Source organism: Anoplolepis gracilipes, chromosome 13 (genome assembly GCF_047496725.1).
Source record: "Anoplolepis gracilipes chromosome 13, ASM4749672v1, whole genome shotgun sequence".
NCBI lineage: Eukaryota > Metazoa > Arthropoda > Insecta > Hymenoptera > Formicidae > Anoplolepis > Anoplolepis gracilipes.
Window position 1 is genome coordinate 3,868,883 of NC_132982.1, and position 12,017 is coordinate 3,880,899.

The 12,017-nt window shown below is 38.5% G+C and overlaps 1 protein-coding gene across 6 annotated transcripts in view; it reads right to left on the reverse strand.

The window, feature by feature from the left end:
* Positions 1-12,017, reverse strand: part of LOC140672493 (agrin) — a 335,476-nt gene that overhangs the window by 27,794 nt on the left and 295,665 nt on the right. For all 6 annotated transcript variants that reach the window (XM_072904689.1, XM_072904691.1, XM_072904693.1 and 3 more), the window contains 4 exons: positions 11,674-11,910; positions 4,283-4,498; positions 3,656-3,897; positions 2,262-2,448 (listed from right to left, as the gene is read on the reverse strand). In XM_072904689.1, coding sequence (XP_072760790.1) covers positions 2,262-2,448; positions 3,656-3,897; positions 4,283-4,498; positions 11,674-11,910 — 882 coding nt within the window. The remainder of the gene's footprint in view (positions 1-2,261; positions 2,449-3,655; positions 3,898-4,282; positions 4,499-11,673; positions 11,911-12,017) is intronic.

Below are 12,017 nucleotides of genomic sequence, written 5' to 3' on the forward strand. Positions count from 1 at the left end.
ACGTGAATTTGCGTTGGAAATGAACAGTGCCAGGTGTCATCGTGCAATCGTTCCTCGGGGCCAACGTCGAGTTGTGCGTTTGTTTCGCGTTGAAAAGCGCTTCATTCGCGAGTGATTTCCATAAAGACGAGCGGAAGGATGAAAACCAAAGGAGAGACGGTAGAACGAAGCATTTCCTCCCCTGTTTAATTGCGGCGATACCCTCCTTTTTACAAGGGAGCCGTCATCACAAGCTCGAGAACAAAGAGGCTTTGTCATAATATTTAATGATACATATATATATATATATATATAATCCTTTGCATTCACTAATGCGATTATGATTGTAATTAGATCAATTTACTCTAGATAATGAAATAATATTTTATATCTCGCAAATATTTGCCTCGCAGGTAAGGTGGAATTTTATTTTAAAAACTGTAGGTACTTGCAATTTTAATATTTTGTTTATAAAAAGATAGTGTATTTAATTTATACATGCAACATAAGCGAAAAGACGTACTCGTCTTATGATTTGTCATCGAAATCGTACATTAAGACGTGGAAGGAAAGACGATTGGAGCGTGATATTCATCGAATGCTAAGAAAAGACGCGCAGGACGGAAAATCGCCCAGGAATTCGCGTCCTTTTGAGACCACCGTTCTCCTGATAGCGGCTCATTCTAGATTATCGTGGGTGGGCAGAGAGGGAGGGGTGGATTAATAAGAATGAAATTGCAGGGTAGGGGCCAACGTCGTAAAGTACACGGTCGATGAAATCTCTCTCCTTCACCCTTTCCTCCCACCCCCGCCCTCCTGGGATCGGCGGAGAGGGCGCACGGCGTCGTTATTAAAGGCATCGTAGAAAATAATAAAATGAAGATTAATAGCGCGAGTTCGCGTGCAGCCGCGGTGATGCATCGTCGAGTGCAGTATGCATGAAGTTGTTTACGATATCGTCTGGAATTCCTATCGCGAGCGAGAAAACGAAAAGAAAGGAAACTCGAATGATATCGCTGAAAGTATCTGACGTGGTCGAAGCATAACTTTATCAAACACTGTACTTTTTTTTTTATCGCGCATGTAATAAAAAAAAAGTTACAATTTACAAAGATAAATTATTTCAATACGTTTGCGAAATAATCAAAGTACTATGAATTCACCACGAGAGAAATAGATCTTATTACGTGGCTTATGAAAGTTTTTCTATCAAGATGAAGTAGCGGGCTTGCAAATTATACGTTTCCTATTTTTTTCGTACCAAACACAATGCTGATTTTGACGATCGCGACCCTTTATCGCGTCGTATCGAACACGAGGAAGCGCGGACGTGTACGGCCGATCGATGCCTAATTTTAGAGAAACACGCGAGGTCATCGACGTTAATCAAGTTTCATGCCACCGTGCTACTTAAGATCGTTCAGAAATCCGTTATAAATTCAATTTACCCGGGCCGGATATTCAAATTAGTCGTAGCAAGTTTTAAGTTACCGCCGCTGCCGGCGGCGCGGTTACGCGACCGTATATTAACCCCCGTTGTCCGACCACTTGGGCAATATTAAAATTACAGATTTGTTCTCTTAACGCCCCGCGTCGCGAGATGGAAATTATTTTCCCTGCTCAATTATTAGTGCCGATAAGAGAGCGCTTGATATGCGGGAACAACCGATCGCGAAATGGGAATTGAGAATTTGAGGTGATTAATTGAAGTGCCTTTTGCGAAAAACCTATTAAAGAGATTAATTCACCGGCAATATATTTTCTTTCGCGACGACGGAACGAGCGATTGAATAGAAAATTATATCAAGTAAAGCATAAAGTAATTAGAAAATTAAAACTGCCATTTAAATACATTGGAATTTCGAAATGTGCGAGAAAATTTGATTGCCCGAAAGTTAATATTTCTAATTGCATTAGACTTTTTCTAACGGACTGTGTTGGAATCTAATCCTTTTATGCGCTCTCCTTTCTTATGTTTTCTCATCTAAATGATGCCAGAAACTTTAAAGCGACGAAAGAAATTTCATTTTCGTGAAAAAAATTCATTCACACCTGACATATTTTCACCTGAAATATATTGAGTTTGAGAAATGTGCCCTACATTTCTTTTAATGTATATTTTTCTTTTATTATTATTAAAATCCCCTTCGTAACAGATATGAAATCTGAGATTGTCAACAATGCATGTAGATGATGTTCTAGTTTTAAAAATATGCGACGAGCGCATTCGCAGAGACCGAGAGAACGTGCGTCCTCGTGTAAAATCTATTTTCAGTACTCACTGCACAATCCTTGGTACAGAACGCGTATCTCCCGTCGATGCTGACACGCCTCCAGGCGAAGCTTGCACTCGTTGCCATAGCTGATGCCATCATCGCCACACACAGGCTGAAATTCTGCCGGACAAGTCGGACATTCGCACACAGCATTGTCGCCGTTCTCCGCGCAAATTGCGCCCCACTGACACACCTGCGAACCGAATAATCAAACATCTAACATATATCGTTGCGTTACACGGTACGAGAAATTACCATCATTTTGCGTCATTCTCTCTCAGATTTTTTAATTAACCGTATTATATTTTTTTTTAAATTACATTATAATTATATATATATATATATTTTTTTTTTAATTAAATTATATAACTTTAAAATATATATGTATAAAAATATATATAAATAGTCAAAATATACATTAATAATATTTATATATTTTAAATAAAAAAATATCTTTTATATATACAATATATATTGAAATATTTTCTAATTAAACTAAGAATAAGGTAAAGTAAAATGTAGTGAAAATGTAAAGGAATTAATTAGTTATTGGAGAGTTTCTCGATTCTATCGATCCTATATCGAGGTTCATAAAGCTATTCGTGAGAAATACACCGGAGGAGCTCGATACTCGAGTGTTTTCGGCAAATTCATCGAGCTCGATTTCTCGCCGTTCCTTTTCGTGCCAGGATCCACTAGCTTTCTCGCAGAGTTACCCGGCACGGTGTCATCCAATTAGCGACAATTGCTTTTTGGCGAAGGAGCTCGTCGAAATGGTAAAGATCTCACCTCGGGCTTTCGAATTTTGCGGGAAATCGAGAAAGTATCGAGAAGGAGAAATAGCGAATGGTAGGAAATTCTCTCCGCACTTCATCGAACTCTTGATCCCTTCCAATTTCCGCGGTGAATACATCTAGCAATTTCCATTTCGCGAGCTTACTCGACGTCGATTACAAACCTTGTTTTGTAGACCGAATAGCTGTTCGTAGCTTAAATCGAACTAAATTGTGGCGTTTCAAGTCGTACCTATGTATATATTTATTACGAAAATAAAGGTAAAATTGTAACTTTAAAACTTTGACATATAGAATTAAATTATACTAATCTAAATCTTCGACATTGTCAAAATATTTTCATTTTATTTCCAATTATTTTTAACTGTTACATCGAGCAAAATCAACGTGGCAAGAATATTTATACAAATGTATACTATTGTAATAATAATATTCCTGTATTTGTATAATCGATCTATCGAATTTAATAAAATACGATATAGAATGAATTAAAAAGCAGACAAAAGAACAATAATTCGCAGTTGATACTTATATTTCAGTGAGCGCAGAAGCGGAAATGGCGAGAGTGCTCGAACGTATCGCGCATGCAAATGCATCAAGACTGACCTTCTCGGAACAGGGTCCCCTGGAGCCACACGTGCCGACGTAAGCGACCTCGATGCTGCTCTTCATCAAGCACGCCTGTCTCTTCAGCTCGCACATGGACGTGTAGGTGGTCCCACCGCGGGCGCACACGGGCCTCATCACTGGTTCACATTCGGGGCCACATTCGCAGTTGGCGATCCCTTGGCGATTGATTGCGCATTGCTCGTAGAAGTTGCACTTGGCCGCCTCGCAAGGGTTTTGTCCTGGGAAATGTCCAAACAATCGCACTGTGAATTCCTCAAGGAAATAGCTTGAGAACTAAACGTTATTTTTCAAGATATAAGCAGTGAAAAGCTCGACTCGAAAAGATTGATTATATAATTTAATTGCGTTATATTGTTTATTGATAAAGAATCTCATAATCGTTAATTTTACTAATATATATTTAATAAATAAATTCTTATTAATTTCATCAGTATGCGTGGATATATATATATATATATATATATATATATTTAATACCGTAAAATATCGTTCACAATAAATATATATATATATATATATATATATATATATATATGGACGATTTTTCGTATATTTCAACGTCAATTTATATTGGTTTCGGATCAAATGCGGATCTCGTATTACCGGAACTGCAGGCGCCGTTGTACATTTTCTTGAGCGGTAATCTCGATCGGCAGGACTCCTGGCGAAGGCCGCACTCGTTGGAATATGTTTTGCCATCACTTCCGCATACCGGTGAAAATTCGAGGCCGCATTGTTCCCCGCAGCGACAGGCCGGTTGCCTCGAACCATCCAGTTGACAGATTTCTGGTTCTACGCATTCGACGCTTCCGCAGGGGTCTGAAAAATAGGTCGCATTTAATAGTACAATACAAATAGCGTCGGGAGAGACACTTGTGATTATTTACAATAATAACTTGTAATTAATAATGTATTCTTTTCGTGCGTGTACATGTGAGGAGTTTATTAAGAAATTAATCATTTTTATTCGAAATTATTAATCCTTTTTAAAAACTCACAATTTTTATCATTACTATTATCTCTGTTATAGGTCATATAGACATTTTTCTGAATATAATTATAAGAATATATAAAGTGAAATGACTGGCGTGCTAAAATTTCATTTGCATTCGATTGGTTCTTACGTCGTACACTTACGAAATCACTGCTAATCCTGCAAATTTGATTAAATTTAAATGACTTTCTTACGACTCCTTTTTATGAATTATATCATTTGCATATGGGAGTCGAGAGAGAATCTGTGCGACGCAACGTGGATGAGAGGATGAAGATGGAAAAGACGTGGAGTGAAGGAGAGATACGGCTGCAGGTGGAGGAGATACTGCATCGAGATTAATCTTCGCCCTCGACCAAGGGAAGGAAGTTGAATTCCGTTTCCTGTCTACAGGCTAGGTTTCGACCTTATACCGGCGGCTGACGAGGCAACTTCTCCACCGACAGCGGTGGTGATGGTGTTTCTCGGGGTTAGCTCAAGTTACAGTCCAGTGGAGCGACTAAACTCGACCCTTCCGCAACCCAACCCCGTTCGCTGGTGCTTGTGCACCAGCCAGTTTAAACGTAACACTAATCGATCTCGGTACGTAATTTATATAAATATATGGATTTAATCTTTTTACTCTTTTGCTCTAAATATGTGTACGATTGAAACAAGTAGAAATGATTTAACTTTTCTGCTAAAAATCTGATAAGTAAGTAGATGACTAGTAGAACGACCCGGATACAACTGTGACTTTAAAGTGTAAAAATTACACGCACAGGAGGAACAAGTTTAAGAGGACTTATTTTGACTAAAATGTATGGGATTTCACGGTGAGAACAATGAAGCTGAATTGCAGATATCTCACGGAGGATCGCGCAATAAATCCTGCGAGCGTGTAAAGGCGATATTTGAAAATAATAATCCTCCTAGCCGTATGAAATAAATCCGCGGCGCTCATCGGCGTACGATACGATCTATCTTCGTGGGGCTTAATAACGGCCAACGATGTACACGGAAAAAGGAAGTGTAATAGAGATGTAGGAGGGCAAAGAGCGGCGGAGAGAAGTCGAAAGGGAGGCAGGCAGGACGCGGGCGCCGGAAGTTTACAAAGACGAACGTCTTCCCTTTTCGTTTCACTGTTTCTGCCTTCGTATTATATCAGGAACAATGAAACGCAATATCCGACCGGGGATGGTCTTCGAAAGCGAGACGGTGGGGAGAAGAGAAGACTCGGAGTTCCTCCAGTTAGTTCTCGTCGGGCGGAAAGCCTAGTACAACAATAGCAGTTGCCCTTTTATCAATCGGCGCCAGTTGCGATCCTTTTAAACACGCCGGAATCAATAATAAATTCTCTCGATAGTATTCTCCCCCTCTTTACCTAAGCGGAATCTCCATTCGCGAATTTCTCACGATAAAATGGGAGGTAAGAAAAAGGATGAGGCATGAATTTGAGAGAAGCGACGGTATGACGATAAATCAAATTAACTCCCGAAAGTTTCGAGACTTTTCGAAGCAGCCTCCCTCTCGACGCAGCTACTCTATTTCGCGGTCGTGATTGGACAGAAACGGAGCGAAGAAAAAGAGCAGACGAGGTCAAACGCTTTGCACGCTTTGAAATCTGTGCAGAAAGATGAAAAATGTCTGCTTCTCGACAAAGTTGCGTCGTTGAATCGATCATAATTATTAATTTCTAACATGAATTACTCTTATTAGTATCATAAATGTAAAGAAAAAACAGAATACGATGCTGAAAAATAATTAAATAGAATTGGAAAAATTAATATTTTATTTTTTAAAAAAAATCACAACGAATTCACATTAATTTTCTTCAGATTTTATTTTTTTTTTACTATGGTTTAAAGTTATCGATATATTTCAATATCGCTACGACATTTGACAATGACAACTCATTGATTAAATCTATTTCTCTTCTTTCGAGAGATATTTTCCCAAGAGAGAGAGAGAGAGGCATATCTCGTGTTTCTATCAAGTTTAATGCATCCTTCCTCCCTCCTTGTTTTCCTGAAACCCGCAAGTCGCGCTAGTCACGCATACCTTAGAGCCACGAGGAAAAGGAAAAAGCGTGCGCGCCTATTTTCTTCACGCTCGAACGTGCCGAAATAAGGGTCGACGGGGAAAAAGTAGTGCCGGTCATGAAGGAACGTTGGATTTCCGGGGCGTGGCGTCTCGCGGAGAAATGGATTCAACTAAATTCTCACACTCGCCGAGCGAAAGCTGAAGGAGAAGGACGTTAGTCCTTGTACGAAGACGACGAGGAAGGAGAAACTCGGTGGAGTGCAGGCCCGAGACAAACCAAACGCGTTTATCCACGATCCCTTTTGCAAACGGGACTCAACGAGCCGGAAATATTTCGGCGCGGTGTCAGTTTAAGGAAACGATTTTCACGTACCAGATGAGGAAGCCGCGCGTCGATAGTCGAGGGAGATGTCGGAGGAAAAAGAGAGGAGTCCGCCCGTCTCGCCGGAAACAATCTCGCGCGCGCGAAGGTGCGCTAGTTGGCAAGAAACGAGCGGATGTAAGTAACGGCTGCAATCGGTTATCGATGATCATGTAAGTGTCGATAGCGCCGAGATTGCCGCACCAGTTAGTGGTGACAAGAACGAACATTGTCGTCGTTAAAAACTGACAGAGACAAACGCTGATACTCGTGCGGATTCGATTATAAGACTGAAAGGAGAAAACGAAGTATTGCTTATTATCTGAACACGTTCATGGGCTCTCTGTTAGCCATGTTTGATGGCTCCCTGATATATTATCGCTAATAAAGTAGGTATATTAATCATACATTATATCATACATTATATCAGCGTTATCGATTTGACAGAGTCGCCTGAAAATAGCGACGGCGCAAACGCAGTTCTGGGGAGAAAATCTGTCGGGAGAGAAAAAAAATTCTAATTTTTAATGCAAGAGTAGGTTATTGACGATCGCGTGTCGATAACAAAATAGAAACTGACAAGCGCAACGGGATTCGCATGTTGGAATACTTGTCTAAATATCATTGAAAACATTTCAACTTGAGAGAAGATGCGAAGATATCAACTTACGATGTAAACCGCACAATTTTAAATTCCAAGGCGTTATCATATTTTAATAGCGGTTATCAACGTCACTTGTCAACCGTATGACACGATATCTTATAAGACAAGTATCAAGACAGCACATCAGCGTATCAGCTGATGCACTCGTAAAAAACTTATCTTCACAGAAGCAGACGGCAAATTGTCCGACTTGCTGCGCGGCTCAAACTCATTGTCAGCCGAAATTTTACGTCATCCATTATCTCGTAAAGACGTAAATTGCATCTTTTAGGTTGACATATCTGCTTCTATTTATGCATTTTATATTTATGCGTTTCGAGCCTAAGTGGCACGAGAGGAGAAAGAGGTCCGGGTTAGGAAACTTAGGCGAGAAGCGTGGAAACGAGGTCGTAGATGAATCGAACGGAAGCGGAAGACGAAGCATACATCAAGCCGGAAGCATCACAGAGTGCTATTAACATAAACCCAGTCATTGCTGCCTTAAGACATAATAATACCGTTATACTCGCGTGTAATTTCGCATCGTGTCTCGTCCTCTCTGGTCGTGTTTTTCTCAGATCACGGGCGAAAAGGGAAACGTCAAGATATTTCTTGCGACACGATTAAGGATACGCGTGAGCGGAAAAAGAGGAAAATCTTGATGAGATTTTAATCTCCCGCGGCTTTATTGAATGTTACAACTTGATGTTATAACTTTTTCTTCGTTTGACGCGCACTTTTTATTTTTAATTGGATTTCTTCTTATTGTTACATCTATTTAATACATGTCTCCTCTTTGAAATCTTTCTCCTATAAAAAGACTTGTGTAAGTAACAATATACAACAATTTAGCAAAAAAAAAAAAAACAAAAATATATATATATATATATTTCTCATCATACGTATATTTTTACAGGAAAGACAAAAACTGGTAAATTTGTAAAGTCGCAAACGAGATGGAGATTCGCTCTGTTTTTGGATGAAGGTGACGGACAATTTACAAGGCTTTTACCAAGCGCCGAGCGATTTTGAGATATTCTCGCGTTCGCAGTACTCGTGGAATGCAAGAGAGGTATGCGCGCACAGTATCTGCACATGAAAGGAAGGCGACTAAAAAGGATCGATATTTGAAGTTGCTTTAGGGGAAGTAACTAGAATGCAGACACTCTCGCCGTGTGTATACACAAATCGATTACGAGAGCGTCTTTCATATCGGAAAATCGCCTCAAGTTGGTACTCGATTCGTCGATAAATCGACAATCTTTTAAGACTTTCTCGAGTAATTTTTTCTTTCAATTAATCTGCGATATTAAACAGTAATTACAATAATGTATCTGTATTTTTGTACTTTACATAATTAATATATTTTACTGAAATTGGTATCAGAAGAAGTGACAGCCATAGAATATTAATAACTTGTGTTTAATAATTTTAATAATTACTAAATATAATATATTATAATAAATGTTATAATAATATATATTAATAATTATTATAATACATATATATAATAATATATATATATATATATTATAATAATTATGAAATATATTATATTTAATAATTATTAAAATTATTAAACACAATTGATATTCCATGGCTGTCACTTCTCCGCTAAATTAAACGATAATTCGCGTATAATACAAGGAATGTACGAGGACCTCATCAGTCACTCGCGTCGCGATACATCGCATTGCATCGCCCGTCTTTGTACACGTTCCACGGAAGATTCTCGCCGTCGAACGGCAGGTCCGTCGTCCATACTGAAAAGGTCTTCCAGCGGCTTTCACGTCGTGCCACCGACCCGATAATACAAAGAAATCCACATCAGGGTAATGTCGCGTGAAGTTAACGCGCCGGCGTAACCGCCCCTTCTGCGCCCTCGTCTTCGTAGTGTTCGGATCGTGGTCGGTATTTCGATGAAGGCTGCAGACGGACGATAGAAGAGAAGAAGCGGGGTGAGAAATCCCATTAAGGCGAAGACCTTGAAAGGCACGATGACATCGCTCTCTCTCTCTCTCTCTCTCTCTCTCTCTCTTTCTCTCTCTCTCTCTTCATTCGATGCAAGCGATGATACAAGAGTTTCTCTCGAAACGTGGAATTACGACGAAGAAGAATATTTCTATCATCGATTAATCGTTAATCGTCTCGCAAAACTTTTGAATGAAAAAAAAAAAAAAAAAAAAAAAATACACGCAGACGAAGGAAGGAAAAATCTATCTTAATCGCAAGAATGTTGTTCTCGAGAATACGTGATTGTAGAATGATGACAATGTTTTTTAACTGGAAACGTTTGCATCAGGTGCAAACGATACTTGTGTACTTCCGTCACTTTTTGTTCTACATTTCCGGCGTTAGCATCAAATCGCTTAAAATTTGCCATTTGCATATAGACCTACATTTGCGTGCATATGTCCTTAATGGTTATTGGGATCGTTTGACGACATATTTAACTAGATCGTTAACCGCTGGCTACGATTACCGTAACCGTTACCGTATACCGTATCAGCCTTACGAAGAAGCTCCGACGAGCTCCATGTGAAGGGGCGAAAAGGGATGAGAAGGACGCAGGATGGACTTACTTAATCCTAAGCAAACACGGCCTACTCCCGGTACCTGTCTGATCAAACATTTGTCTTTACTACTCGGTTGATTAAACGCTTGCCAAGTTTATACTGTTTCCGTGGCAGGGAGCAAGGGGAAGAGTTCTCTCTCTCGTTCGTGAATGTGCCTACGACTACCTGTGGACACGAACGATGACAGCTGTGCGGAATATAGCGTATTAAGCGGCAGATATATAGGATGTCTAAGACTACACGTAGCTGCTCCAAGGGGAAATAGCGGTCGTTTCATCGAGGATGCGTTTCGTCAATATTTGAGGAGTCAGTTAACATTTCGTAATAGAGAATAAATTTCAAGAGACTTAAATTAATAGTTAAATCTTTCTCTTTAATATCGAGAAAACTTTATCTTTAAAATCAAAATTAAATTTGTGATTTAATTGAAATAAGAGTATTAAATATTAAACGATAAATGATAATATTTTCTTCAATTTTGAATAAATCGGAATTTATTAGCATTATTAGCGAAGTGAAAAATTGACTCTCTAATTTTGAAAAGTAAATTTGAAAAGAAGTAAAGAAAAGTTGTGTGTGAGCCATGCTGTATAGAAGACTCTGTGAGGGTGCGCAAAAAGAAAGAATGATATAAATATAAATGAATAAAAGATGGTTAGAAATGATTAGTCAGGATCTCTCTCTCTACCATATGACAAATTGCTGTAGTCAAGACACAAGTAATTGTAATAAAATATGGTCTAAAAGAAAATAATGGTAAAGAGTGATATAGCAGATTTATTCATTCATTTAAGCAATTTGTTTCAAAACACACATCTACTGAATAATTAAATTTATGACAGAGAATGAATGAAAAGTAATGAAAATAAAACAAAAGTGGCATAATTTCTGGTGATAAAGATATTTTAGATCGTTTAATATGTCAAAGAAATAAATTACGAGCTTAAGTTTTAATTTCAATTCCCATAAAATTTCGATTCTAATCCTTTGATTTATTATGTTTTTATTTCACGATTAATCTAGAAATTAATCCTGGTAAAGTCAAACTGCACTTGTTAACTACTAGTAAGCTACTCGTCAAAATGTCAATCTACTCATTAATTTTATAATATATATGTATTTGATGTATTTAATTTTTTTGTGTAACATCTGTTAAAAACCTGTACACATAATTTTTACAACAAATATAACAAATATTCTGTGTTTTATAAACTTGTGTTTAAAGACGAGATATTTAAAAATCTATTTTAAATGATTTGAACCTTGGATACAATAATTATAGTCTTGTTGTGCATTACTAATAAATCTTGCAGTAACCAATTATTTCTGTTTTATTACGTTAATAGTACATACCTATCTCAAGATCTTGTTTGCGAGATAGGACGAAGAAACACTTACCGCATTTGCCGCGAAATGCCACGGTGATGTTGGCACCTTTCGTACATGCGACTCGATTTAGGTCGCATAACGTCGGATAGTCGATCCCATCCGTGCCGCAGACAGGTCCCGAACCCTCGTGATCCCCTAAATTTGGGCAAGATTCCAAGCATTCGCAAGTCGCCTCCCTGCCATCTCTGCTTCGCACACATTGCGAGCCTTGCGAACAATTCAGCTTCGTGCAGGGATCCTTGATTTCTGCAAAAAAAAGCATCAAAATCTCACATTAATTAGCGCCACGATAATTAAATTAATATATCTAACACAATATAATATAAAAGCATTTAATTTTCTTCTTTGAACGA